The sequence below is a fragment of the Mirounga angustirostris genome, unplaced genomic scaffold (genome assembly GCF_029215605.1).
Source record: "Mirounga angustirostris isolate CCGP_5_RB_7025 unplaced genomic scaffold, mMirAng1.0.hap1 SCAF_5, whole genome shotgun sequence".
Lineage (NCBI taxonomy): Eukaryota > Metazoa > Chordata > Mammalia > Carnivora > Phocidae > Mirounga > Mirounga angustirostris.
This window is the reverse complement of record NW_026991713.1, coordinates 48043243-48067274: the sequence shown is the minus strand read 5'-3', so window position 1 is coordinate 48067274 and position 24032 is coordinate 48043243. Positions and strand designations below refer to the sequence as shown.

General features: G+C 38.3%; 1 protein-coding gene across 4 annotated transcripts in view; it reads right to left on the bottom strand.

The window, feature by feature from the left end:
* Nucleotides 1–240: 240 nt before the first annotated feature.
* MDM1 (Mdm1 nuclear protein) overlaps nt 241–24032 on the bottom strand; it is a 33065-nt gene continuing 9273 nt past the window's right edge. The window contains exons 5-15 of one of the 4 annotated variants that reach the window (XM_045873014.3): nt 22115–22282; nt 20280–20383; nt 20099–20198; nt 15215–15244; nt 14702–14877; nt 13332–13640; nt 12437–12549; nt 12238–12347; nt 4847–5099; nt 2332–2391; nt 241–1074 (exon numbers count right to left, since the gene is read on the bottom strand). In XM_045873014.3, coding sequence (XP_045728970.1) covers nt 962–1074; nt 2332–2391; nt 4847–5099; nt 12238–12347; nt 12437–12549; nt 13332–13640; nt 14702–14877; nt 15215–15244; nt 20099–20198; nt 20280–20383; nt 22115–22282 — 1536 coding nt within the window. In that variant the 3' untranslated portion in view covers nt 241–961. The remainder of the gene's footprint in view (nt 1075–2331; nt 2392–4846; nt 5100–12237; nt 12348–12436; nt 12550–13331; nt 13641–14701; nt 14878–15214; nt 15245–20098; nt 20199–20279; nt 20384–22114; nt 22283–24032) is intronic. The other 3 variants (XM_045873016.3, XM_064590924.1, XM_045873015.3) reach the window with 3 other exon arrangements.

Genomic DNA, 24032 nt, shown 5'->3' with positions numbered 1-24032 from the left:
ATAGTCAAAAAGTATGTGTTAAACTTTTGAAAATAAGTCTGCCTTGGAAATGCTGTATTTTTCCTATATTCATACAAAATTATTGTGGACTCAAGTTTTGTTGCATCTGGACAGCTGCAAAAGAAGTAGAACATTTCGTTAACCTGTTATGAGTAAAATGTTTCTAAAAGATAATTATTTATTCCATGTAGTAACTTTCTGGAGAAGCCAAAAACTTGAAACACTTCAAACAAACAGAACTGAAATACTTGATCAATTTTTATTTCAAAATGTCTACAAAGTTTTAACTCTCCATTATACAAATAATTTTTCAAAATTGAGACATTATTCAAATGTAAGCCAAAGTCCTTATACAAATACACACAAAGATCAAAAATATACGTATTCTCTCAGCAAACTTTGTTACATAAATAAGAAAAATATATACAGCTCGTATTTTCAATTTAAAGTACAATTGTTTTAACACTGCAACCACATACAGAAGGTACTAAAATAAAAAGAAATGCTACAGCAAAAGTTACAGGAACAACAAATTCATCTTATGACATCTACAAATCATAAAGATACATATAACCAATCTTCAAGGAATATATACGTCACACTTGGATCTTAATTTTTACTTCACTTTGTTCATTTTTTAGAATATTCTGTGGATAGGTAAAATTCACAATTCTACCAGCTATCCTTGATACAAAACTTACAACATGTGAAGAAATCTATGTCTTTGTACTTTGGGATAGGTGTCAAAAGAATTCTTTAAGTTGAATTTGTATGAACCTGTGTTAAAATTTTCCAAGTAAACTGAAATGGCTATTGAAAAGTCAACCAATTCTTTTTAAGTAGGAAATGTTGGGGAAAAAAATCCAAACACTTGAAAAATCTCAACACAGTAAAGCAATAAAGAAAAATTATGCCAATGGTGCCCTAGATTGTGAAGCAACTCAACTAGATAGATATTTAATTATGTTTTGCCCCAGAAATTCTCCTTCCTTTTCTGAGCTCGTGCCAGAGTTTGAAAAGCCCGGAGACTAGAAGCTGCAGAGCGAGCAGAGATCTCAGATAATCTGTCCTCATCTGCAATGAAAAAATTATAATCAGTGTAGAAAATACCTCTAATAAAAATACTATGTTTTATAACATTAACAAAATTAAAAGCATCAAGCTTTGTAATGTCAATATTGACTCTGTCAGAAAAAATTATTAAAATATAAGATATTAACATTTTCAGCATAGTTCACTATAATTTCCCAAGTTTACCATACTTAGAAATCAAACACTTTAATGTTAAATGAGCATTCTGTTTCCTGCCTGAAATCCCACAATGTCATTACCTAAAACACATGGCCTGTGATTTCAGTACTACTTGGAAACAATTCATCATCATACTGTCTTGTCCTACTTTAAAAAGCACAGCTATTCTCAGCAAAAAGCTTTTATAAGCATTTTAAAAACAAAATGCTATACCTTAACATAGTGCTTACATCACGTTTCCAAAATAATATCACTTAATGTAGAAATAATGTTTGACTTTAACATGCTACCCTTCATTATTACAGAAATTCCTCATTCTCAGTAAGCAAATCTATTATACGGTTATTTGTAAACACTGTTCTTCCATTAAAAAAACACAACTGGATTCAAAGTGTCCAGATGTTTCCATTTTAAAACATAACTTTATTTCTAGCTCACTGAATTCTGAAAAAAGTCCCAAGTTTGCTAAGAGAAGAGAAAATCTTCAATGTATATGAACTTATAATACATAAAGTATTAATTCAAAGTTACTTTCATATCCAAAATTTATAAATTCAGTAATTTCATACATTTTAGGATGAATTAAATAATAATTTTGATTGTTCACATCAGGAATTCAAAATTCCTCCTGCCACTATTAGAAGCAAATGAATTTGTCAGAATGCTACACAAGAAAAAAGTCCATTTCCCTAATCATATTTTTTTGAGAACTGAAAATTGACAATATACAGATATTTGAAAAAAATAACAGATATGCTAGACCAAATTCCTAAGCCCCCAGCTAGCCAGGATGGAAAAACAGAAAGAGTACCGATCTCAGGTGCGATGCTAGGCATAATCTCTCTTATCATCTGTTTGCCCTAAAAAAATTCTTCAAGATTTTAGGTCCCAGTTTACTCATTTGTAAATGGGGATAATTTTACCCCCCTCACAGGATTTCCAGATCTAATGAAATAATATCTGTAGAAGTGCTCTGTAAACTATAAAATGCTAATCCAATGTTAAGATCATAATACTACTATAAACTACCATATAATAAAACCTCATAACTTTGATCATGTTATTCTACTACTGAAATACCTTCATCATTAAAGACTTCATGCTGAGGCAACTGGAAATTGTTCATCTTTGCTTTTCCCACTTAAAAAAAAAAAAGGCAAAAAAATTATCCTTCGAAGCCACCTAACAGTGTATCTTATTTACAGGAAAACCTTAGTGAACGTAGACTGTCAAAAATTTTATTAATTTTATACTTGAATAGAAATTATTATCAACAGACCATTCACTAATTTATAATGTGCTTAGCAAATATGTAAACAAACAATAGAAAATTTCTAGAATTCTTTGCAGTGACAATATTGATCTATACTAACTTTAAAGAAAGGCAGTAGGCTTCTGTTTTTATTTTTATCTTTTTTTAAAGATTTTATTTATTTGACAGAGAGAGTGAGAGAGAGAGAGCATAAGCAGGGGGAGTGGCAGGCAGGCAGAGGGAGAAGCAGGCTCTCTGCTGAGCAAGGAGCCCGATGCGGGACTTGATCCTAGGACTCTGGGATCATGACCTGAGCCAAAGGCAGCCGCTTAACCGACTGAGCCACCCAGGCGCCCCTGGCTTCTGTTTTTAAAGATTTATTTATTTTTTGGGGGGTCGAGAGGCAGAGGGAGAGGGAGAGAGATTCTTTTTTTTTTTTTTTAAGATTTTATTTATTCATTTGAGACACAGAGATAGAGAGAGAGAGAGAGAGAGAGAGAGAAAGCATGAGCAGGGAGAGAGGCAGAGGGAGAAGCAGGCTCCTCGCTGAGCCAGGAGCCCGATGTGGGGCTCGATGTGGAGCTCGATCCCAGGACCCTGGGATCATGACCTGAGCCGAAGGTAGACGCTTAACCATCTGAGCCACCCAGGCACCCCAAGGGAGAGAGAGTCTTAAGCAGACTCCGTGCTGAGCACAGAGCCTGACGTGGGGCTCGATCCCATGACCCTGAGATCACGACCTGAGCTGAGACCAAGAGTTGGACATTTAACTGACTACACCACCCAGGTGTCTCAAGAATGCTGTAGGCTGCTGTTTAAAGATGGTAGATGGACTACACACATTTATCAAGAATGACATAAACCCATAGGACAAAGAAAATGAAAGACAATGAAACAGCAACCAAATTTTGGAAAATGGAAAGCAAACAGAAAAGCAGTGCATGTGTTATCGTCATATCTTAGCTGAATCCTAAGCCAGCAGAGGAAGGAAACCAAGAAGCCACCAATTTGTTCTCCTCTCCTGGCTCAGGTTTAAGAGTACTAAGTACTCTTGAAAGTTGGAGTGAAGGTAAGACTGAACCAGGAAACTGGTTTACAGAACAGGCTGCCAAATCCTTCTTTAAATTTGCACAGTTGGCTAACTGCCCTTCCTCCCAAAAGAGGAATGGAGGTTTCATCTCGCAAGATTTATCAGCGACTCTGACTGAAGGACACAGGTTCAACTGAGGGCAAGGGTACCATATTCAAAACAGGGGAATTCTATATACCACTTATCTCTTCAAAAGGATAGAATGACATCCATAAAATAAGAACAGGATGCTGAATAAGGGAGTATACTATACAGGGTTAAAAAATTCTTAGAAATTAAAAATATAGCAAAAAAAATTTTTAAACTCAGAAGAAGGGGTAGAAAATAAAAATGAGTAACCCTTTCAAATTAAAATAAAAAGACAGAGATGGAAAATAGGAACGGTAAGATAAGTAAGATCATGTCCAACCTTGGAGTAACAAGGACTGCCAGAAGAGGAGGAAACAAAAAATGGAGGGGAAGGAATTACTAATTTGAGAAAGTGAGGAACCAACTTCCCCGGCTGAAAAAGTCCACTGAGTACCAGCAAAACGGAGACCCGTGGTAAAAGTTCAGAGCACTGAATGTGAAGAGAAGGTCCCCAAAGATGCCAGGGGAAAAGAAGCCACACACAATGATCAAAAATGAGAAGAGCACAAGACTTCTCAACAGCAAAAGTGGAAGCTAGGAAAGAGCACAACAATGCCTAATAAAACGAAAGGAAAATAACTTATGACCTTGAATTCTCCATCTAGGCAGCGTTTAGCAATATCTAAAGACATTTTTAGATGTCACACCTGGGAAAGGGGCGCTGCTGGCATCTAGTGGGTTGCCTCTATGTGTATAGGAAAGAACTTGAAAGAAACCTCACACTTGGGGCGCCTGGGTGGCTCAGTCGTTAAGTGTCTGCCTTCGGCTCGGGTCATGATCCCAGGGTCCTGGGATCGAGCCCCGCATCAGGCTCCCTGCTCAGCGGGGGGCCTGCTTCTCCCTCTCCTTCTCCCCACTGTTCATTCTCTCTCTCTCAAATAAATAAAATCTGGAAGGAAGGAAGGAAGGAAGCTCACACTTATACAGAAGTAAACTGGGGTTATAGCACAGCTGAGTGTTCCAGAGAGATGAGTGAGACTTTTCCCATTTAAAGAAATCCCCTGTTACATTAACTAAAATACTAGGTACATAATTTATTAACATAGAGTACTTACTTAAGCCTTTGTACCCATCAGTATACACTTTCATTTCAAAAGACAAAAAATTAAAACCAAAATAATTACCATTATGCTGAAATTCTGGATCTCTCAGAGAGCCCTGAATTCGACGGGAGGGATGCCAGTAGGATGGAACACAGGGTGGAGAAGGAGACTGCCCAGGTGTGTTTGTTGGATATTCTGGAATTTTTGAAACTGGAAGAGTTACCTCAGCAAATTTGGGGATATTGGTTTCAGAATCTTCCCTCAAAGGCAGAGGATCAACTGTTTTTATACCAGCAGCTGGAGAAGTCAGGAGGGATATAGCGTGACTTTCTTTCTAAGTGACAAAAAAAAAAAATACAGATATGTGTCTGTAATATATATAAAAAATCAAAACTTTAAACACACAAAAAATATAACCATAAAAGCAGTAGGAGAAATTATGGGTAAAATCTATGTAACCTCTGTGTGGGGAAGATTTTATAAGCCCAACAACCAATATTGGTAAACATATTTAGCTATATAAAAATATACAAACATTAAAAAAATTTTAAATCACAAATTTGAGGAAAATATATAACTTATATATTGACAATGAATTATCATTGCTCCATAAATATTTCTTTTAAAGTAGTAAAAGAGAAACTCTGAGAACCAAACAACTCTGAGAAACAAACAGGGTTTTAGAGGGGAGGGGAGAGGGGGGATGGGTTAGCCCGGTGAGGGGTATTAAGGAGGGCACGTACTGCATGGAGCACTGGGTGTTATACGAAAACAATGGATCGTGGATCACCACATCAAAAACTAATGATGTATTGTAGGTGACTAACATAACATAATAAAATTTTAAAAATTAAAAAAAAAGATAAATTAAAAATGGAAAAAGGATATATATAAGCAATTTGTACAGACATAAATTACAAATAGCAGAAATATCTTACCTCACTAGTAATCAAATAATTTCAAAATAAAAGCATCAAGATACTAATTTTTCACTTACTAAATTAAAAGATTAAAAATTTTTTTAAAAGCCATACTATAATACCCAGTGCTGACAAGGATGTGGAAAAACTGGCACTCTCCTAGAGTATTGTTGGGAGCACAATCTTTCCAGGGAGCTGGAGAAACAGCAAAAGCCTTAAAACTTTGTGTTCTTTTATCACACAGTTACACTTGGAGAGTATTTACACAAAAAGAGATAATATGAAGAAAAAAGCAGCTAAAGGACAATTTCTTTATAGCATTTTTTCAAAACAAAAACTTAAGAAATAACAATAGGCATCTAGTTTTCAAAAAATTGCTTTCAACAATAAACAACCAGTATAACTATAGGTTGCATATCATGTCACCTTTAAAACTTAATTTTAAGTGATATATAATGATATGTAAATATGTTCACAATTCATTGCCAAGTGAGAAAAAACAGATTATGAAACCTTATCTCCAGCACAATAGCCAAATACACTATATACCTAAAGAACTCAAACATTCAATAGTGGCTGCCCTGAACAGTAGGGAGGAAAGCATTTATTTTGTTTAGTTGGTCAGTATCTTCTATTTTCCACAATGATAATGTATCACTATCCTAAAAGTCCTTGCATAATTTTACTTATTAGGAGAATTCAAACCAGTAAAATCAAACACAGTTCCAAACTTTCCTAGTTATTCCTTGTAAATGTGGCCTTTACTCACTGACTTTGGGTGTATCAACACAATATTAAAAACACTGCTGTCTGACCCAGAGATATCGTTTTCTGCAATGAAAGAACTTACTGCTTAAAAGTAGAGAAGGCCTGGGGTCTTATCCAACAAACATTTCTTTTTAAATCAAGATCTAAAATAAAACCACAAATCTTCCTCTTGCTTCCCTTTTTATAATTACAGGTATCACTTAGGAAAACTGTTCTTTTGATTTATTTTTTTCTTTTTCTACATATATACATAGAATTTGAGATCTGTCATAATTGCTAAAAAGGCCTGAATGAAATCTCTAGAATATTTGTAACATATGGGGTTCCCAAGTTTAATTTAATGGCCTTGGTGATCTGTTTTTGAGCCTAAAGCTTTCTCAATGGCCTCACCATCCCACTCCCCATACAGCCCATTCTCCACTGAATGATTTTATCACGTAAATCAGATGTTTGCTGTGTAGCTTTAAACCCTCCCAGGGCTTCCAAGTGCCTCAGAATAACATCCCCACTCCTTACCCACCCTCCCTTCTAAAGCTCATTTCCTACCCTCTCCTCGCCCCAGTCACGCTGGTCTTCTCACTCTTTAAAACTCTCACTGCTGCACACTTGTACTTACTGCTCTTTCAAACTGGAGAACAGTTTCCGCTAATCTCTGCCTGGACACATCCCTCATGAGTCAGGTCTTAGCTAAAATGTCACCTCCTCAGAGGTGCCTGTCCTGACGGCCCAATGTAAAGCAACCTCACCCACATCTCAGAGGTCCTTTGTGATTTTATTTGTGCTGAAATTATCTTTTTAAAAAATCACCTATTTCTCAAAATGAAAAGGTAAGCTCCATGAGGGCAGGGATTTTGTCGTGATTACCAATGAATCCCCAAGATACTAGAACGGTGCCTGACACATAGTAAGAGCACATTACATATCGAATTGAGTGAATGAAAGTGAAATTCCTGATGTCCCCCTCCAAAGGTGGTTTCTGTCCAGAGCTCTCTTACTCGGTACATGGTATTCCCCATCAATCCTGTTGGGCAAGGTAGAAACCTAGAAGTCATTCATGGTCTCTCACTGCACCGCCCCCCCATGATGCAACCCAGCACCAAGCCTTGATGTTGTTTCCCTTACCCAATTCTTCAGTTTCATCCACTTCTGTCCATGCCCACCCTCCTCAGTCCAAGCTATCAACATGTCCTACTTCAACTACCCCCATGACCTTCTAAGGGTAACCACAGTCTACTCTTGTCTTCCATTGTAACCAGAAAGGTCTTTAAAATATTTCAATGGCTTCCATTGCTCTCAAGATAATGATAAAAATTTTCCATATTGCTATCTTTTCTAGACTTATCTTGACCTACTCCCTGCCACACACTATACTTGCCTTTGTTTCTTAGAACTCTACGGGGCCCCTGCATGGTACAGTTTGTTAAGCATACGACTCGATTTTGGCTCAGGTCATGACCTCAGGGTCATGAGATCAAGCCCTGCATCAGGCTCCACCACTCAGTGAGGAGTCTACTTAAGACTCTCTCTCTCCCTCTCCTCTGCCCCTCCCAATCGCTTGCACACTCTCTGTCTCTCTCTGAAATAAATTAAAAAAAAAAGAACCCTATATTCTTTCTCACCACAGAATACTGACACATGCTATGCTTCTCTTCTCCACCCTTTTTACCTCATCAACTTTTCCTCTTCCTCAGTATCTCAACCCAATTAGGATTTCTTCTAAGAAGCATCCTTGACTTCCAAGAAGCTTCCAGACTTCCAATTTCTGACCACCACCTCCTACCTTTAAAACTAATCCCCAGGGGCGCCTGGGTGGCTCAGTCGTTAAGCGTCTGCCTTCAGCTCAGGTCATGGCCCAGGGTCCTGGGATCGAGCCCCACATCGGGCTCCCTGCTCCGCAGGAAGTCTGCTTCTCCCTCTCTCCCACTCCCCCTGCTTGTGTTCCCTCTCTCACTATGTCTCTCTCTGTCAAATAAATAAATAAAATCTTTAAAAAAAAAAAAACACTAATCCCCATGGGTACCCTAATTTCAACAAGTCTGCCAAGACGTTCCACTGATCCTGTGACCTCTGCACTGTGCCTTACCTTCCCAAGTCCTATTTTTCTGCCCTAACCAACTCAGTCTCCAAGGCCAATCATCATAGTCACTTCCCGGCATATACCTTAACTCCCTGACCCCCCTTCTCATTTCCTCTTCCTCCTTGACAAAACATGAACCCCAGTTAAATCCAACTCTCTACTTATCCTGCACCTCTGCAGCCAAACATGCTGGAGAAAAACACACAACTCATCAACATCAAATTTGTGACCACTAGCCAAAAATGGGCCCTTTATGTTACCCTGCATTATCTCACATTTCCCTGGCCCAATCCCTCTCCCACTCTCTGAAAAGACTATTTCATGTCTTCTTTTCTTTACTCAAACCTCTAACCTTTTCTTCCCCAGCCTCATTCTCAGCCAGGATCTTTCTTCATGTGCCACCAAGAAACAATCCAAAGAGACTTTCCCAAAGCCCCCACCACATCTCCCTAGTGCTCACGTATTCTGCCTCCTCTGTAACAATGAAGGAACTGTCAGAGTGCCTAAAATCAACCCTTCTACTCGCTCCTCCCCAGACCCTGTGCAACATCTCGAGTGGTGCAGGGCACTCAAGGCACAGGTGTAAAGGGCCTGTGGCTGGGGCTGCATCAGCGTTTTCTCTCTTTAAAAGTATTCTTGTTGGTAAGTGTCTGGGATCGAGTCCCGCATCAGGCTCCCTGCTCAGCGGGGAGCCTGCTTCTCCCTCTGCCTCTCTCTCTCTCTCTGTCTCTTATGAATAAATAAAAAATCTTAAAAAAAAAAAAGTGTTCTTGTTGGATTATGCAGCCATCAAAAAAACCGAAATCTTGCCATTTGCAACAACGTGGATGGAACTGGAGGGTATTATGCTGAGCGAAATAAGTTAATCAGAGAAAGACATGTATCATATGACCTCACTGATATGATGAATTCTTAATCTCTGGAAACAAACTGAGGGTTGCCGGAGTGGTGGGGGGTGGGAGGGATGGGGTGGCTGGGTGATAGACATTGGGGAGGGTATGTGCTATGGTGAGCGCTGTGAATTGTGCAAGACTGTTGAATCACAGATCTGTACCTCTGAAACATAATACATTATATGTTAAGAAAAAGAAGAAGACAGTAGGAAGGGAAGCATGAAGCGGGGGGAAATCGGAGGGGGAGATGAACCACGAGAGACTATGGACTCTGAGAACCTGAGGGTTCTAGAGGGGAGGGGGAGGGGGGATGGGTTAGCCTGGTGATGGGTATTAAGGAGGGCACGTACTAAATGGAGCACTGGGGGTTATATGCAACAATGAATCATGGAACACTACATCAAAAACTAATGATGTAATGTATGGGGATTAACATAATAAAATAAAATTTTTAAAAAAAGTGTTCTTGTTGGGGCGCCTGGGTGGTTCACTCAGTTAAGCGTTTGCCTTTGGCTCAGGTCATGATCTAAGGGTCCTGGGATCGAGCCCCCGAGTCTGCTTCTCCCTCTCTCTCTCTGCCCCTCCCCACTGCTCGCACTCTCTGTCACTCTCTCAAATAAATAATCTTAAAAAAAAAAACTGTTCTTGTCAACATATAAATGTGCTGTTACCTCCTTCATCTTGACCTCACTCCCAACTACCACCAGTGATTCTGCTTCCCTTCATGGAAAAGACTCTTAAAAGAATTGTCTGTGATGACTGCCTCTGATCTCCTCTCATTTCTCTTGAACTCACTTGCATTTAGGCTTTTGTCCCTCCCTACCACCAAAACTGCCCTTTGTCAGGGCCACCGATAAAACCCATGTTGTTAAATCCAATCACCAGTTCTTAGACCTTACTGATCCATCAGTAGCACTGACACTCCCTCCTTTTTTTTTTTTAAGATTTTATTTATTTATTTGAGAGAGAGAGACAGAGATGGTGACAGCGAGCACGAGCAGGGAGGAGAAGGAGAAGCAGGCTCCCCCCCGAGCAGGGAGCCCGATGCAGGGCTCGATCCCAGGACCCCAGGATCATGACCTGAGCCGAAGGCAGAAACTCAACCAACTGAGCCACGCAGGTGCCCGACACTCCCTCCTCCTTGACACCTCCAAGGTACCACAGTCTCCGATTTCCCACCGCCTCTCAAGCTATTCCTCATCAGCCTCTTTGCTGGGTACACCTCCATTTCCCAGTATGAAAAAACTGCGGCTGACACCTGTCTGCACGTACACCTCTCCATCTGTACCAACTCCCCGGGCGATCCCCCCCAGTCTCAAGACCTCACATACCATGTGCTGTTGATACGGTACACACTCAAATCTGCAGCTACAGCCCAACCTCCCCTCCCACCCTCCAAACTTGGAAAGGCAACTGCCTATGGCTACTTGTACGTCTAGTAAGTTTCTCAAATGCAATGTATCCAAAATAGAACTCTTAGTCTTCCCTGACAAACCGTTTCCTTACACGGTCTTCCCCATCTCAGTTAAGTGGCAACTCCATCCTTACGCAAAGGCCAAAAATCTTGAGTCATCCTTGATTCTTGTCTTTCTCCCATGCTATATCTTAACCATCAGCAAATCTGGTCGGCTACACCTTCAATGCATATCCAGAATCGGACTTCATCACACGACCTCCACTGCTACCAGTATGAACCAAACGACCATCACTTCTTGCCTGGATAGTGTAATTGACTCCTATCTGGTTTCATGCCCCTGCTCTCACATCCCTACTGTCTGTTCCCAACACAGCAGCTAGAGTAACCACGGGAAAACCTAAGTCAAATCGTATCACTCCTCTGCCCCTCCAAAGGCTTCCCATTTCATTCAGAATATAATTCAAAGTCTTTGCTATGACCTATCAGGCCCTATACAGTTTAGTTCCCCACTATGCTTCCGAACTCACTGCCCACACTCTCCCTCTCTTGCTTTCTGGCTGGTCCCCAAGGAATCGGGTACCTGATCACCTCAGGGACTTTGCACTTGCTGTTCTTTTTACCCAGAATGCCTTCCTACATATGCACATGGATCAATCTCTCACCCACTTCAGATTCTGCTCAAACGCCACCCTCTCAGTGAGAACCTCCCTGGCTACTTCCTATTGGCCTCCCCTGCTTTATTTTTCTCCTTACTACTTACCACTGTCTAAAACACTATGTATTGCACCTGGTTATCCTATTTATCGTCTCTCTTCTCCACTAGAATAGAAGTTCAATAAGGGCCAGAATTTTTGCCTGCTTCTTTCACTGCTGTATCTCCAATGCTAAAACAGTGCCTGGAACATAGCTGGAATACCACTGCCACCCAGCAGATACTCAATAAGAAGTATTATTTTTCTTCTCTCGCTTCCTGTTGAGTCACTATTGACAAGATTTAAAAGTATATCAGCAGAGGGGCACCTGGGTGGCTCAGTCGGTTAAGCGTCTGCCTTCGGCTCAGGTCATGAGCTCCAGGTCCTAGGATTGAGCCCCACATTGGGCTCCCTGCTCAGCGGGGAGTCTGCTTGTCCCTCTCCCTCTGCCCGCCTGCTCATGCTCTCTCTCTTTCAAATAAATAAATAAAATCTTTTAAAAAAAAAGTGTATCAGCAGAAATAGAATGTTACTGTCAGAAAAAACAATTCAATGCCTTTGCCTTACTCAAAGCAGGTTAACAGCATCATCTTCACATACGACATACAGAATTTCCTAAGATCTGAACCTATTATTCATTTGTTACATGTGACTAAAATAATCACTTCCTAAAGATGTTTTTTCTCCCAAAATATAAATATTTACCTTCCTAAAATCATTCTTTGCAGTTTCTAAGCCATCCTGAGAAGACATTCTTTTCCTCTGCTCTGGGACTGGGAGCCTCACTTTAGATGGAGACACTAAAACAGCACCACCTGGAAAAATGCAGAAGACAACAGGTCTCAAACTAAATTCTCATGTAGAAAAAGCAGGTAAAATAAGAACTACAGTGTCTGCCCATTACCAACAGCTGGAGTGGTGAGATCGTGATGAGTCCTTTGGATTCCACCAAGTTCTCTTAGCTTTGGAGTAGGAAGCCGGCCTCCTTTTCCAGAAGATACAGAAGAAGAATCTGACCTACAAGTCCAAACAAGCTACTATGAAGCATTTCCTCCAGAAAATAAGATTAAAAATATTTTGTCATTACTGTGCAATAATAAATATACAATTTATAAGATAAGACCATTTTGTTTCTGAAAAAATAACAAATCCACATGCAGTTAAGAGTGACTGAATATTGAAAAAGAGGGAAGATCACTGCAAGTCAGCAACAATAAAGCAGAGAATTCTTCCATTAAATCAGGGCCTAAGTTTCCTATTAGGCACAAAACTCATGACGGAATGAGAAGGGATTTGGATTATGAACAAAAAGCACCATTATCAGTGGTAAAGAACCACTCCCCAAAGCAATTAACATATAAACCAACAAGAATTAGCTATCTGCAGAAACCACTTATTTTAATATTACAAAATATTATCTTTCTTTCTTGGCAAAACATTTGATATTAAAGAATATCAGCTATTTTCCTCAAGTCATAAAGAAAGCCATTCTCCCAGACACATTTACAAATCTGGCAAATCATAACCAGCAGGACATAAATGAAAATAACCCTAACTACTTCCTCCCCCAGTAGCTCACAGTATTCATCCGTTCAACTACTAATTACTGGTGACTCAAATACCTGAGTCAAACAAATTATAAATCATATTAAAAAAATGCCTGCTTTGTGACATTAAAGTAACATCTGTTCTCTATTTGTCATAAAATTAAGAGTGTAAGCCACTGTACTTAGTGACAAAACAAAAAATATTAACTGTGTGCATAATGCTTCCATATACCAACTATTTAAAACTCTCACCCTTCTTTTATCTTGTCTGCCTTAGATTTTTCATGTACTTCCAACTTCTCCAGCTCTCCCATATGAACCTGCTTGTCCTTTTCTGTTTTCTCCTCCTCCTCCTCCCTCTCCTCTCTCGGCTGTTTCTGCGTGCCTTCCTTGGGGTTCTCTTCATCCCACGCCAGGCGCCTTCTAACAGGTACGGTGGGAGCATTTGACATGCCCAATTTCTCTGTGGTATTTTTCTGCGGCTGCTCTTCCAAGACAGGCCTTTTTTCTTCCAGGGTTGTAGAAGGACATTTCTGCAAAGTCTTATGGCTTGTAGGATCTCTGCATAACAAAAACAGTTTCAAACTTGAGTTTGAGATTTCTAGTTTATGCTAAATTTAAAGAGTCTGTCATTCCCTTCCAGGGTTCACAACTAGGTTTCCCATAGATATTACCTTGCCCAGATACTAAAGAAAGAAATCTAATTAAGAGTTCATTTCACAGTATAATAAACTAAAGCTACAATTTGGATTTTCTATTAAAATACTCCAAAATAAAATATATGTATCTCCTCTCACTCCTACCTTCACACATGCATGCCTATACGATTGCTGACAACACTCATGAGTGTGTCCTCGACTGGCATTTACACACATAAACGGGGACTCCACATGGTCTAACTTGTTCACTTACTCAATATTGATAGGGTTTATGCACAAACTCAAGTATACTTGTGGATCAAGCAAATTGATTCAAATTTTACACTTTAGATAATCTTTTCCAGACACCCCTAAAGAATGGATTTTGTGATGAACTTTTAAAATCAGATGTCATAATTAGAACTTACAGTTCAGTTCGGCTTATATGACTTTATTAATATACCATAACAACTAAAGACTATTTTATTTGCTACAAATCAATGTGCTATTTCTCTTAATAATGTTCACTTTAAAACCCAAAAGAGCAGAGAATTGTCCCACAGAATCAGGGCCTAAGTGTCTTATTAGCCACGGAAATCTGTTAATGAATGGTAACAGGATGTACACTAGCTTATACTCTCTAAGGTGTCATTGTTGTCGCTACCTTTTCTTCTTCTTACTCTTTAACGTTCTTTCCATCTATTGCATAATCATTCCTAACCTACCCTTAAAAGATATTATAAAAATTACAAATATATATATAGTATAAAGTCCAGTCTTCCAGATTTACACTATGGATTATTTACACACAGCTTTACTTTTCACAGAGAATACACTAAAAATAATGAAATGTAATAAATGGCTGGCGTATCTCCATTTGACCAGAAGACAAATTTTGAATGGTCATGTCAATTTCCTATAAGATTCCATGATCTACCTAAGCTACAACATACTTTTGTGCCATCCACAAAGAACATAGCTCACCCAGCAAGATCTAGAGCTCTAATGTTACTACTAATGGTTCCTTCTGAGCTTGTGGTGGAGGAGACATCCCAACAGCAGTTGTTGTCAGACAGAATCTGATTCAGATGGTCCCGAGAAAAATGTGTTCCTTGAACTCGTTTCCTATAAAACTCAGCCTTCTCTCGGAGTTCTTTAACCTACGCGGGAGAGTTGAGACATTGTGTATTATTTTAAGTGCTCCTTTGCAAATATCACGACATAGCTTATCAAAGATGATGCACAAATACAGCCAGAGAACAAGGAGAAAGGAAGGCAAAAAGAGCCACAGACATTCGTCAGACTATGTGCATTTTTAAGCAGAAATTGAAACAGTCAAGCTAAAGCGCAATGCAGTTATTTTATTTCAGGCCAGCAGGCAGGAAGAAGAATTTGTAGCAGCTAAGAAAAATATTGACACCTACTTCATATTTCAAATGAAATTATACAAGTACTCTATGCATTATTACAGTTTTTAAAAACTCAAAAGCAACCAACCTCCGCATACCACATGGCATTTAGAGAAGCCTAGGAGAGGAATACAGAAACACACTTAATGACAGGTTAATGCCATAGTTGAATATTAAAGGGAATCAATGAAATACCTTATTATCCTTCCTTCTAAATATATAACAAAGTTGTCAATCAATATTTTAAAATTATTTTTAGTAATATTTAATTCACAGAGGAAGATATCTTAATATTACCTTGAACACCAGCCACATTCTTGCATGGCTGGAGTGCTATCAACAACAGGTAACCTAATTATTTTTCCTACTTGCCCACCTCTGGAAGAGTAGTGAGAGTAGGTCATTCCAGAAACCCTATCCTGGCTTTATTTCCTGGCTTCCACAACAGCTCTACTACCGTACAAGCCCCCAGTGAGAGAATCATGAGGCTTCCTTCTCCAACTTCCTCAAGGTTCCCTTGGCATCAGCAAAACCTCAACTTTTAAAAAATGTATTAAATAAAAACTGTGATATATTCAGCAAAGTGACAATACAAAATAATATTCTGATGAATTATAAGGTAATCTGAATTCCCTAATATGCAAATAACATCTTTTCATACGGAAAGGAGCCTTTTATACTCTTTGAAACCCTTTCATTTTATACACCATACTGCCACCTGCTGGCTTCCCTAAATTCAATTCCACCTTGTAAAAAAATTAAGTTGCGGCTTAAAATTGTTTAAAATCATCTTTATTTATTCTTCAAAAACTCAATTTTTCCTATCATAAAGATGGGATAATAACATTAAAAGGATATGCAGATACTGTCTGCTAAAATTGTCTTTCACTTACAGGCAAAAAAGCAAATAATGAAACTTGGCATTGCAAAAGCAACTAGAGAAACATATCCTCAGTTCCTTAAGGAGACACTCCTGAATGCAAAGGGATGAAAGTCTTACATCTGTAGGGAATTAGCCAAAGCAAAGGACAACATCTGTCATGGTGGCATAAGAAACCATATAATCCTAGCAGGGTCCTACTGTTCTAATGAACCAAACCTGAAACATTCCTGAAGGATAATTCAAGATATTTTCTTCACTGCCAAGAAAAATTGAGCCATGTTCATCTAACATTTCTGTTCATTCCTAAAATTTAAATTCCTAGTAGTGGTTTTTGCATTTAACAGGTGGAACTGAGACATACAGTTTGAATCTGTTGAAATACCAACCAGGGTGTTTTGCTGTTTTTGTTTTAAGTAGGCTCCATATGCAATGTGGGACTTGAACTCAGGACTCCAAGATCAAGAGTCGCATGCTCTACCAGCAGAGCCAGCCAGGCGCCCCCTCACCAGGGCATTGTGAATGCACAGAGGCCTTGTTATAAAGTGCCTTGATATAATCCAGAGTTTATTTCTATTAAATCCCCTCGTGTTTCAAATGTCTCACAGCTACTCCATCACCTACATGGTCAAATCTTCAAACTCTAGCACAGCCTCCTCCTCCGTTCTCATCTCTCTTCATGCATATCCCCGTTAGTACTTATTTCATTCTACTGGAATTAATGGCTCTCATCATTCTCCGCCATTAACCTGTAAACTCCACAGTGTGAAGGAAAATGCAGCACATCCTCAGTGTCCTGAGTGTGGACTAAGTGCTAGGCCTGAGCTGGATGTCTGGGAGCCAGAGATAAGCAAGAAAGTCCCCACAGCACTCAGTGTGCTCATAGTCCGATAGAGGAGGCAGACCTCCTCCTCTATGACAAATTATCATCATAATACTGGATGGTCTATGCTGCAATAAACAAAGGAGATATAAATTGAAGGAGTGGTTCAAAAGGGGGTTCATCAGCCCTGCACTGTATTGGGGGGGGCAGGGAAGAGCAGCAGAGAAGGCTGTATTCCATCCAGGTGGGAGGACCTACTGTCTGATGAATGAGAAGATGGGTAAATATCCCTCCATGTGCCAGTGATCTGGTTTTATTTGTCAACAATATTTTTTTTCAAAAAGGAGATCCTAGGGAAATTCTGTAAAACTTTATTCAGTTCTATTTGTTAATGACATTCAAATCTCAATGTTTTAAATTTATCACAATCTTTATTAATAATCTTAGTGCTAATGTAACAGTGGCTTACAAATACCTAGTTTTAGATTTCTATGATCCTAAACTAGGATGGAAAAATAGAAAGTTGATATTTCCTAAAGCAAGTTGTTCTACTAGAAAAAGAAAAAAACCTAATGGTATGAACTCAATATCAAGAACGATCCCTACAACCAACAAGCAGAGCCACTAAAAAGGATATGAACTCAATTAAACTCAATTAAAACAATACACACATCCCTTTCCAAGTCAAGTAACACCATCAGATTACAGGATATAAATGCAAGAAGTAAAATGTTTTCATTGCTGAATTTCTTTTCCCAAAATAAGAATTCAACTAAATTATTTAAAAATTTATATACAGGAAATTCAAATTTTAAAAACTGAAAGATTAAAAAATAAAATTTTCCCCCCCAAAAGTCATCTCCATCAAAATGAGTCATCTTATGCCTAGCCATCCTTACAATGTCTGTCAAATTACAGCATGTCTGTCAAATGTGGAACTTTATCTTGAAATAAGGTCCTATTTGTGGAAGACACGTTAGGAAAAAGTATCTCAATTAATGTAGTTTGGATGATTAGAAGATTACCTAACAATCAAGAAAAAAGAAATTTAACACAGGTTCAGTAGTTATTCTAAGGATGAAACCAGACAATCACAACTGCTGGTTATTATTAAAAACAACCCTTTAAGTGAGCATCTTAAAAAGCAGTAGTGCCAGTGGTTATATAATGGACATAACACATATACAGCCACTGGGCAAAGAAAACCAACCACTGTAATGTTATATGAACTGATAGTTGGGTCTTAGGATAAAATACCCAGGCACTAGACTATAAATAGATTCAAAAAGTTTAATATTTCAAACACCATAGGAGAAAATGAGTATGACATATGGACCAGAAACTATAACAGGACTCAAAAAGCTAATATTCTAATGATGATAAAGTCACTGATGTCCAAGTGCATTTGAAGAGTGTGAATAATATTCCTTCATGAAACGTTAGGAGAGGGAAAATGAGCGAGTACCTTATATTTGGATACCTCATAAGCAGCCACATAAGTAAATGTCTTCAAGTTAAAAATAAAATCTAAGATTTAAGTAAAATACGGCCCATATTAAATATCTATGACCTGGTCAACTGAAACAGCTATCACCATCAGTGATATAATTTAGCTAAAACTTCTTATTCTTTTCTAGTTCCAACTCACTTTTTGAATTATTTTGCCCACAGAGGTTAAGGCAAACAATCGCACTAATTTAAACACTAACAACCACCATTAGCAATGAGTTTTTTTGAAAAGCCTAAAACAGTCATGTTACCAAGATGTTATAATAGGAAACCTTGAAAAGACAGGTCTTAAATTAACATCAACAGAAATGTTTTCTTCCATCAGGGCAGGATAAGGACTATCATCACCTTATCATGACTCCAGACAAAACAATCCTCTAGTCCATTAAATTTTTAGATCTGACGCCTAAATACCAGCTCATCTTAAAGATGTCTCAGAGACTAAGAGATAATCTTCCCACAACAAGGAGCCTCTCATGAGTTCAACCTAGTGAAGCCCCTAAATATAACAGGCCAGTGGCTAACACCTATTAACTGGCCACACTAGCCGTCTATTGCCACGCTCTGGACCCTGCCTCCGCCCCCGGCCTTTCCTCATTCCCCTTGAGACTGCTCAGAGCTCCTTGCCAAGGTCTGGCATGGCCATAAACTGCTCAGGAGTTTCACTGACGCAATTCCTTTGCTTCATCAGGCTTGCTCCCGATGCTCTTATTTTTAACTTTATTTCAGCAGGGTGAATACATGAATTTTGCCTCCAACAATATTTGGGACAGCTTCAAGATTGGCCTTTTACTGTGCCTGTAGTGCGGCTGAGCCACGCTCACGTGGGGCAGGAGAGAGCACGAGGGGCAGCCACAGTGGAAGGAATCAAGTAATGTCCTGAAACAACACGTAGAACACAGGACTCTCCCTAGGACATTGGCCCGGGGGCTGCCAGTGCCAAGAGCCAGCCGCTCCAAGGGCCAAAGCCTTCCTCCAGAGGCTCATGGCATGCAACTGTTAGCCATGGCTTGAAGTACAGAGCTATATAAAAGATTCATTCCCCATCCAAATGATCTCTCTCTTCACAATGATGGGGGGGGGTGTTGACTAAAGTCTAAATTGTTTACTTTTGCTTATTCACACAGAAAAGGCAGGAAACCATCAAGATGGGGTTTAAAAGATGGTAACTGCACAACAACCAGAAACTCCACTGTTTTTGACTGTAAGAAGCTTCCCAATTCTAGATGACCCTTTCCCTCCAATCTTTCTTTAGGATCCTCAGAATTTCTCCCATATGTCGGGGTATCCCAACACTAGAACTCAAACCTCTATCAGCACAGACCACTCCTCCCTTAGGCTTACAGTCACAGTACACACCGCCGGCAGATGCCACTGTCAGACAAACTAATCTTGAAAATTAATCTTCAGTTGAGAGACTGGAGGTCCGGATATTATTAAGAAAACTACAACGCTTTAATTCTATAAGCTGAGTTGTAGTAACACAATGAAATATTGGATTGTAAAAAGCCTTTTTAACTTAAAAGACTTGAATAATAAAAATCTCTAGTTGAAAAAGGAGCTATTTGATATAAAAAAAGTAAACATACTGATAAATTATATCCTAACATATAACTTTAAGTTCCTGATACTTTCAGTGCTACTATTGTATCACACATCTTTAAACTGTATTCTCTATTACTAAATGAAACTCACTGTGAAATTAAACTGAGATACAGGCTCAAAGAAAATGTGGGCTTACTGAGCTTATGTATACTCACCTGATCCGGTATGTTTTCCTTCACACGGGTCCAAGCCCCGGCTTTATATAAATACTGGGCTGGGCTCAGAAATTTTGCCCTATATTCAGAATTCACCTTCCTAACAGAAATGAAATGAGAGTAAATATTTCACCATGTTGAACATCTAAATACCATGATATTTTTCCTCTAAAATACGTACCCAAGCCTTTGATGTCTCCAAGTCGTAAGCTTCTTTTTAGGCTGGTTTGACTCTTTTGATTCCATCTCTGCTTCTAATTTTAAAGGGTCATCTGTTTTATTATGCTAAAATGGAAATAATTTAAACATTTTATGCTTAAAATATGTCATACATTAAAGTGAAAACATAAATGTTATAAACTATAATTGGATATCATATTACAATTCTGTTGATGGAAGTAAGTTTTAACTACAAAAGATAACCTAGAATTCACGAGCAATCAACAAGCAAGTTTTGAAACTAGTATACCTGGCTGGTTTTTTGAAGTATAACTCAGGACTGGGTTCACTTTATAACAAAGAAATTTTATATCCTTAGCTAGGAAAAAAACCTTTTAATTAACAAATAAACATGTAAATAAATAAACTTGACATTACTACCTACTGAACAGTGTTTTTACATTTGCCTTTGATATTCTAAATTTACATTTAATTGTGTTACAGTAATTAAGTAGGTTCCACGCCCAGTGTGGAACCCAATGGGTCTTGAACTCATGACCCTGAGATCAAGACCTGAGCTGAGATCAAGAGTCAGACGCTTAACCAACTGAGCCACCCAGGTGCCCTTGGTGTTACAGTAATACATATAAGGTTCCACTGAGTATGTTACCAACCACATTGCTTTACTGAATAACTTAACCCTTTTTTTCTGCCTAATATCACAGATCCAAAAATATGTATATATGTGTATACAGAAATAAATATATAGATGCCAATTTACTTTTAGTCATATAATTTCTATTTTTAGAACCCATAAAGTATTAGCAATAACATTCCAGAAAATTTGAAAATAGGACTTATACTCCACTTACCTATAATTTACAATAATTTTAACGTGACACTGTAACTTAAATAAGGTGTAGTTTCAGAGGCAGGTACCTGTACATGCTAAGGTAAATCACATAATTTAGACTAGCTATAATTTGGCATGCTGAAGCTTTGGTTTTAAAATGCATGTATGTATATTTTAAATAAAGAAAGAGATAACATAATATAACATAACATAAAAAAGGGGTGCCTGGGTGGCTCAGTCGGTTAAGCATCAGACTCAATCTTGGCTCAGGTCTTGATCTCAGGGTCCTGAGTTCAAGCCCTAAGTTGGGCTCCACCTTGGGCGTGAAGCCTACTTATAAATAAATAAACAAACAAACAAACAAACATACATATATGAATGTATGCGTGTTTGCGTTTGACTTCCATTATTTAATTTAAAGTATATATTTCTATCTCTACTGTTAGCCCTATAACTCACATTACTGTAAGGCCAATCATTTGCTATTAGATATCACAGATTTAACTGCTGTATTGCCAAGCACTTGCCACAGTATTATATTTATTTAGTTACATCTCTGTCTCCCCACTAGCCCAAGAGCTGTGTGGGGCTTAGTGTGGTTATCATTGTATTCTCAGTACCTACCTAGTGCCTGGCTCCCACTAAGTGCTTAATGAATATGTGACACTTAATGAACAAACAAAGGAATTAATAAACTAGCTAAAACCAAAAATCTCAGGTAGTGTTTGGTAAAAGAAAATGTGTAGAGTCTAAAATCCTAAGTTTTTTATTTTGTTTAAAGTTAAAAGTTGATGGGGCGCCTGGGTGGCTCAGTTGGTTAAGCGACTGCCTTCGGCTCAGGTCATGATCCTGGAGTCCCGGGATCGAGTCCCGCATCGGGCTCCCTGCTCAGCGGGGGGTCGGCTTCTCCCTCTGACCCTCCTCCCTCTCACGCTCTCTGTCTCTCATTCTCTCTCTCTCAAATAAATAAAAATAAAAATAAAAAGTTAAAAGTTGATGAATACCTTCTTTTCAGGAGATACTGCTTCAAAATTTCCGTTCTCTTTCAAATCATTTCTTAATTTTGGTTCTTTCACTGGAGATAAACCCTTGAAATTTCTTCTGTATTCAGTTTCATGGATGATTGAGTTACCTTTGAATTGTGGAACAAATTTGCTTTTATTGTGGAAAACCTTAAAACAAAAATTACTTTAGTTTAGTATTTTTGTTGGTTAAATATACAAAAATTAGTTTTTCAAATGCTTTAAGAATTTCACATATAAAGTTGAATTATAGGATAACAAAAAAGTGAAATTATGACTTTATAATTTCATTTCATATATCTAATTAACATCCAAAGGACAACAAAAGCAAAGACAAAATGGACTGCATCAAACTAAAAAGCTTCCACACAGCAAAGAAACAATCAACAAAGAGGCAACCTATGGAATGGGAGAAAATATCTGCAAACACTACATCTGATAGGTTAATATTCAAAATATATAAGGAACTCAAGCAATTCGATAGCAAGAAAACCACCTGATTTTAAAAATGCACAAGGGAGGGGCCCCTGGGTAGCTCAGTCGGGTTAAGCATCTGACTCTTGGTTTCAGCTCAGGGTCCTGAGATTGAGCCCCGCATGGGGCTCCAATTCAACAGGGAGTCTGCTCAAGGATTCTCTCTCTCCCTCTCCCTCTGTCCTTCCCCCCACCTTGTTTGCTCTCTCTCTCTGAAATGAATAAAATCTTAAAAATTTTTTTAAAAATAAATAAAAATAAAAATGGGCAAAGGGACATAAAAACAGACATATACATCAATGGAACAGAATAGAAAAACCCCAAAATAATCTTATGAATATATAGTCAATTAATTTACAACAAAGGAGCCAAAAATACACAATTGGGAAAGTATAATCACTTCAATAAATGGTGCTGGGAAAACTGGACAGTCACATGAAAAAGAATGAAACTGGACCCTGTCAACCCAAAATAGATCAAAGATGTGAACATAAGGACTGAAACTATAAAACCCCTAGAAGAAAACCTAGGCAGTAAGCTCCCTGACACTGGTGTTGGCAATGATTTTTTGGATTTGACACCAAAAACAAAGGCAACAAAAGCAAAAATAAACAAGTGGGACTACATCAAACTTAAAAGCTTTTGTACAGCAAAAGAAAGCACCAACAAAGCGAAAAGGCAATATGGAATGGGAGAAAATATTTGCAAATCATATATCTGGTAAGGGGTTAATATCCAAAATAATAAAGAACTCCTACAACTCAGTAGAAAAGCAAACAAGCTGATCAAAAAATAGAGGAATTGAACAGACATTTTTCCAAAGAAGACATATAGATGACCAAAAGGTATATGAAAAGGTACTCAACATCACTAATCATCAGGGAAATGTAAATCAAAACCACAACAAGATATCACCTCACACCTGTTCGAAGAGCTATTATCAAAAATACAAAAGATAATGAGCATTGGCAAGGATGTGGACAAAAGGGAACCCTTGTACACTGTTGGCAGGAATGTAAGTTAGTACAGTCATTATGAAAAACAATATGGAAGTTCCTCAAAAAATTAAAAATAGAACTACCATACAATCCAACAATTCCACTTCTGGGTACATTTCCAAAGGAAATGAAATCAGTATCTCAAAAGAGATATCTGCATTCCCATGTTCATTGCAGCATTATTCACAATAGTCAAGATGTGGAATCAACTTAAGTGTCCACCAATAGATGAATGGAGAAAGACAATGATACATACAATTAGAGGAATATCATTTGGCCTTAAAAAAGAAGAAAACACTGTCATTTGCAACAAAATGGATGAACCTGGAGAACATACACTAAGTAAAATAAGCCAGGCACAGAAAGACAAATACAGCAGAACTCACTTATATTGGAATCTAAGTTAAGTAGAACTCAGAAACAGAAAG